The following is a 6,369-nucleotide window of genomic DNA, read 5'->3' on the forward strand; positions in this document are numbered from 1 at the left end:
TTCAGATTTTACGCTAAAAATGTTACTTTCACGCAAAAGTGCGCTTGGCATCCGGCCGTACGCTATTCGTAGGTATTTTTGCAAGACTATTACTAATTAGCTGGGATGCCAAGCATTAGCAAGCATTAACAAATTTTGCCGTCCAAAGTATAAAAAATTGTTTTGGACGGTCTACTATTATGTGTTAAGTGCTACGTAAAAGTGGATTATTATTATTATGATTATTATCAAATGAATGTTTCTCTCCTATTTGTAATATTATTATTCTTAATTGTTATTAAAGTCAGCACTGCTGCTATATTGAGTTCCGTAATGCAGGCAAGACTGTCAGAGACATTTCATTTGTTTTTGCTTTTTGTCTCATTACCATCATTATTGTGCGTTTTTATATTGTTATTGAAACACACATTACTCTGAAATTTTAGCAATGTCAGCATCATTTGATTTTTCCATACATATTTTGACTGTGCAGGGCTCAGAATCTGTGTGACATACTCTGTGATAGTGGATGGCCAAGTGAATGTATATCAGGAGCTCATGAGCAGTCTCAACGATTACTTGCTATGGCTAGGCTTAAGAAATTCCAGTGCAGGATCCTTATATCTACAGATCTAGTAAGAAATTTATTTTCAATGATTTTGATTTACCTGGATAATTCAAAATGATTGCATCTCTAAATCAAGTGTATGATCTATTGATTGGTCATAGTTATTTCATTAGATGCTGAGGTTTTACAAAGGTTTATAACTAAAGTGTTTACAACCTGAATGGTAGGTATTCTCATGACAACTCAATTTTCATGTCAATAGTTATACATGTATGTAGTTCACAGCTCAGTAACCATGAATTAGCAACCATTACCTCATCCATGATGAAATCTGAATGTTATTTCTTGAGGTCAAATGTCATAATAAATACATGTGAATAATGCAAGATACATTGCGATCATTGCCCTTTTTTAATGTTGATTTTCTGGTACCTATGAGTGATGTATATTATTATCTGCAGTGAAATGTGTGAAAAGTGACAGTAAAACCCTAATTATATTGGAGATTGAATACAAGAAAGATGATGAATGCATTTCTAACTTTGTTTTTAGACTGCAAGAGGTATTGATGCTGAGAACGTCAACCTAATCATCAATCTGGACATTCCAGCTGACACCAAGACGTACCTTCATCGCATTGGCAGAGCAGGGCGCTTTGGAACTCATGGTGCTGCCATTAGTCTTGCTTCCAAGGGTAGAGAGATTGAACTTCTCAGGAACATTCAACGTCAGTGTAGAGTCAAAATGACAGAACTACCTGGTAAGATTCCTGATATGTTACTTTGATCTTTGAATTTACTTTTCATAGTTTGATTCCTACTTCACGAGGTGTAAAATATTTGATTATGTCCCATTAATGGATGTTGATAGCTTACAGTCTAATGTGTAGTTTTGATATATAACATTTACTACCAGTGGTTAATGACAGAGTTTTTTTTTTCAAGGACTAGATAATCTACTATTAGTAGTTTTATTTTATTTCAATGTAACTTTAGTTCTCTATCATGTCTATTTTTGTATTCTTATCTGTAATATTAAATACGCATTGATAGTTTTTGATAAAATTTCAAATATATCATGATTTTTATGAGTTTAGATTTTTCATAGACTCTTGGTTTCAGTTCGGATCATCAATTTCCACATTAACAGGGCATTCCTTAAATTTTGATAGGATTTTTTTCTTCTTATAAAGTATACACATGGGCTGTAAGTAAGGCTCCAGGCACATAGTGGTGTGATGATATAATTAGTTTCTGATTTGAAAGTACATCGCCTTCCTTTTTTTGTTTATCAGATCCTGCCCCATCTGATTTGTTGAAGCAGGAACTTAACTTGACTGGATTTCAACAGGTTTCCATTACACCAGAGTCTCTTGACCCAGCAAATGAGGAAGATTCTACAACAGATATCCCCACATTTAGTCGAGAAAACAATATTCAAGATAAAGAAGACACCATACCAACTTTAACTTCAAATGGGGTGGTTGATGAATATTGTTCACACCAGGTGGGTATCAATGGGAGTCTTTCCAAGATGAAAGCTGATTCTGACACTTTAATAGATGGGAAACCAACAAAGATTGTAGACAGTACAGAGGACATGAAAGCTACATGTATACCAAAGAGAAGAGTTAAGGAACCACAAACTGTAGATGCATGTATTCAAACTTCACAGGAAGATGTAGTGCAACTGAAGTCCCTGACATCACAGTTCAAGGATGTTAGAAGTGAAGATTACAGGGACAGACCTACATTACCTATAGGATTTGAAGATGCACCAGAAGTTAGGAAGCTCTCTCTTCTTCAGTGGTCTCAAGTAAAAAGTGGACATGAAACAAGAAAAGCTTGTACCTGGTATGATAGTAAAGAATCATTTGAAAAGTACATGATAAAAAAGACTCAGGTTCAAGGGTCAGAAGGTGAAAGGGTAGATGAGATGACAAATGTCATCGAGCACAGTGATAATGATGTCCATGATGAGATTGTATGTAATGGTCATGACATTATTCAAAAAAAGTTCCAGGGTTTAACACCCACTGATGAGATAGAAATATACAGGGCTCAACTATACAATTCATTTATGATGTGCAGTCACTTGGGAAAACGAGACATCTCTAAAATTAAAATTGAAAATAGTGAGGAGGCAGCAGTCGCTGTAAGAGAATCAAAAGAGACAGAGTATATAGATAATGTGACTTCTGTATTAGATGTTTCTTCAGATGGTAACAAAAAAAAGGGAATGGAAAAGAAGCAAGATGAAACTCTGACAGAGTGTACTTCAGAGGCAACCAAAGACAATCAAGAAAGTGAGGAGAAAATCACTGTTAACCAGGATGATAGTTCAGGTATACTTCTTCATCAAGTCTCCTCTAATCCACTAGATAGTCAACCTAAAAATAAACCTAAAACTAAACCAAAGGTTGTGAGTTCTGTTGGATGGAAGAAGAAAGGGAAACAGCAAAGAATCAAACATCATGTTTTCCAGATGAGTACCCTTGGTGCTCTGATGTCTCCTAAAGAACTTGATATAGCTCTCATCAGTAATCTAACTGCAAGCTCGTGTGATGGTGATATGGACACTGATACTGACAAAGAAAAAGTTCACAAATTACACATGGCACATCAAGGTCACCAGAGCAAAGATGAATATGAAGAAAGTCCAATATCAGACTTGAGTGAAAGAGAAACTTTGAAAATTGAACAAGCAACACCTTTAGTTCAAGAAAACATTCCCCTAGAAAAGGATAGCTCTACTTTGACAGTAAATGACCCGGTGTGGGCCATTTTCAAGAATTACATTCCAGCATCTCTTCCACCAGAAGCTGTCAGAAAAAACACCACACTGTCCGAAACTGGAGAATCTTCATCAGATCAGTCATCAAGCAGTTTGTATGAAAGTGATACAAGCACCTGCAGTACATCGTCAAGTGAAGATGAATGTTCTGGCAGCAGCACAGATGCAGAAGGTAAAGAATACATCAAGGATACTTCTGATAACAACCAAAGGAGTAAGTTGGAAGGGAAGAACCCTGGTACAGGACACCACTACACAAACCAAGTTAAAGCAAAGGTGAAGGATCATTCTAAAACCAGTGATGGCTTCGCATACAATGAAGATTCTGAGGGACATGCTTTATATCAAAATCCAGTCCACCCTAGCTCATACTGGACAACAGATCTTTCTAGTAATCAGTCAAGTAATGTAGATGGCTGGCAATACAATGAAAGCTATTATGCCACTGCTCCAGTGACTAGATACCGTGGATGGCATTATCCAGGTTATTCTTCTCAGCATTGTTGGAATGACTATTATAATGAATATCAACAACCATACACACACTACTCCTATTTAACTTCTTTAAGGTGAATATTCTTGAAAAGGTAGTCCACTAGTAAAATATGGCATGTCATTTGGAGGTTGCATAAAATCATGAAATAATTGATTTTTTTTACAGAAAATAATTACGTATTTGCAATTGTTGGAAGTGACAACCATCTTTATTTCTTCAAGTTGATGATTAGAGGTCTATATGATGCAGTGGCAAAAAAATTATTATGTGTAGACAATGATAAAACCTTCAGTAATTTACAGTTTCCAACAAAGACAGAGTGACACCTCTGTGCTGGGACAAAAGTTGATGTGCTCATTCGTGAGTAGGGTCTATAAAGTACATATCTGTAAATTTTACCTCTATTAGTCTAGCAACACTTTGCTTAGTGGTGCTTAGAGTATAAAGTGAATTCGACAGCAAACTATGCAATGGTCAGTTAATATCAGCTTTAATTTTATTCACCCAATGAAATATACAATACATGTGTATTTATGCTAAGTTCACACAGCCAATCAGATCAAGTTTGATCAAGCCTGATCATCAATTTTACCCAGACCAATCCCGACTAAATGCTCGATCGTATTTCAAAATGACCCCTTCTGGACCGCTTTTCAATAATTTCCAACCTTCACCCAAACTTTTATAATTCTTCGAATTCATATCCTTAAAAAAATACATTGATCTTTACTTGAATAGGAGCATATGCACAAAGGAAATGGTGAAGGGAAATCTGGGTGAGGAAATGGTTTTTGTATGTTCTGCAGCACCAGATCCAGATTTGTGAGATGTCTTTACAAAGAAGGTTGACTGAGTCGAAATACCCTTGTTGAGCGAATGCGATAAGGCTAAAATAAACTTAATTGGGATTGATTGAGTTGATCTGATTGCCAGTGTGAACCTATCATGTGAACTGATCCACAGTGTGCTGCACTCAACCCAGGTGAGGTAAATGGGTACCGGTAGGAAGTAATTCCTTAAAAAGCTGTGTGCACTATGAACGCCTAGCTTAGCCGGGTAATATAGGAGCGCCTTGAGCACCTAACAAGGTGGATATGTGCGCAATATAAATACCCTATATTATTATTATCATTACTTGGCAGTTATAGCTTTTTCTCCTGGTCATACCATTGTTGTATGACTTGTATCCCCATGAGTACCCAACAACTAGCCATGGCTATGTAATTTAAATTAGTTTTTCATTTTCATAGCACAAAATTCAAAACATTTTGGCCTGTATTCTAAAGTTGGGTTTCATTTAAACTCTTGTTTAAAGGCCTGGTTCCACTGGCCAACAGACACAAAAAGTGTTCATAATGGATACAGCAGACAAGCAAAATTTCATGGTGGCTCCATCCGTTTTCAACTGCTCCAGACAATGGACAAAATGGAAACTGAAATCATAGTGGACGGATGCTTGATGGATATAGAGCGTATAAAAAATGTATACAAATAGTACACAAAGGATACATAACGTGTTCCAACGGATGGCAGGAATTTTTTCTGTTTTAAATCCTCTCTGCATCCGTAAGTGCAGTGGGACCGAGCTGTAAAGTTGTGGTTTAACTCTGGATAACCAATTGTGACATATATCTAACAATAGAAGTTAAATGTATCAGCTAATTTGACTCTCAAATCATTCTTAATTGTCTGGGAAATATTAATAAGATAATTGTCTGTCTGGGAAATATAAAGATAATTGTCAGTAAAGATAAGAAACATGGAATGTAAACAAATTTTTGACATTTTTGGATTCCCATAATTTTAGCACAAAGTTAGACCACGGTCTAACTAGTTAAACCCGACTTCTGAACATGGGCTTATGAATAACTCGTATTTACATGTACATGTTGAGGGCAAGTAGAATAGATCCAAGCTATCCATTGTTTTGCTTATGCTCAAATCTTAAGCTTTAGTGTAAGTGGGAATATCCATTAGCGTTCAAAGTATTTCATCTATATCAGAATACATAGGTACGATGTTATCCATTGCACGCTCGTCAAGACGGCCAGTGCTGCTCGTGTTTGCAGTATGTGTGCTGTATGTATGCAACAATCAAATTTATACAAAATGGCTTATCTATTTTGGGTGTCATATAAATCAAATAATGAAAGTTTTTTTCATTCGTTGAATGGACAGAATACTTTGTTTGGTGTTGAATGGATTATTTCATCTGTAAACTCATGAAATATTCTGCCCATTGCACTCATAAACAGTCGTTATTTGTATACTTTTGTTGCAAGAAAGATAGAGCTGGTGAAAATTTGAACTCCTTTTCATTGGTCAGTTATTTTACATTTATTGGGTTCTTCGTAGTCCATGCTATTTAATGTACGTATGAAGAACAGTAAACATGTAACACAATAAAGAAACTATTAAAAGTGACATATTTTATTATTGTATGTTGTTATGTAGTGAATACGAAATATGTGTTTTGACAAAAAGAAGGATATAAGAGATTTTTAAAGAATCGAGAATGAATCCATTAAACTTA

At 35.7% G+C, this 6,369-nt stretch overlaps 1 protein-coding gene across 2 annotated transcripts in view; it reads left to right on the forward strand.

Annotated features, from left to right (window-relative positions):
* Positions 1 to 6,260, forward strand: part of LOC129255371 (uncharacterized) — a 29,471-nt gene extending 23,211 nt beyond the window's left edge. For both annotated transcript variants that reach the window (XM_064097648.1, XM_064097649.1), the window contains 3 exons: positions 473 to 614; positions 1,100 to 1,307; positions 1,842 to 6,260. In XM_064097648.1, the coding sequence (XP_063953718.1) occupies positions 473 to 614; positions 1,100 to 1,307; positions 1,842 to 3,913 (2,422 nt within the window). In that variant the 3' untranslated portion in view covers positions 3,914 to 6,260. The remainder of the gene's footprint in view (positions 1 to 472; positions 615 to 1,099; positions 1,308 to 1,841) is intronic.
* Positions 6,261 to 6,369: the final 109 nt, after the last annotated feature.

This window comes from Lytechinus pictus, chromosome 3 (assembly GCF_037042905.1).
Source record: "Lytechinus pictus isolate F3 Inbred chromosome 3, Lp3.0, whole genome shotgun sequence".
In the NCBI taxonomy this organism is placed as follows: Eukaryota; Metazoa; Echinodermata; class Echinoidea; order Temnopleuroida; family Toxopneustidae; genus Lytechinus; species Lytechinus pictus.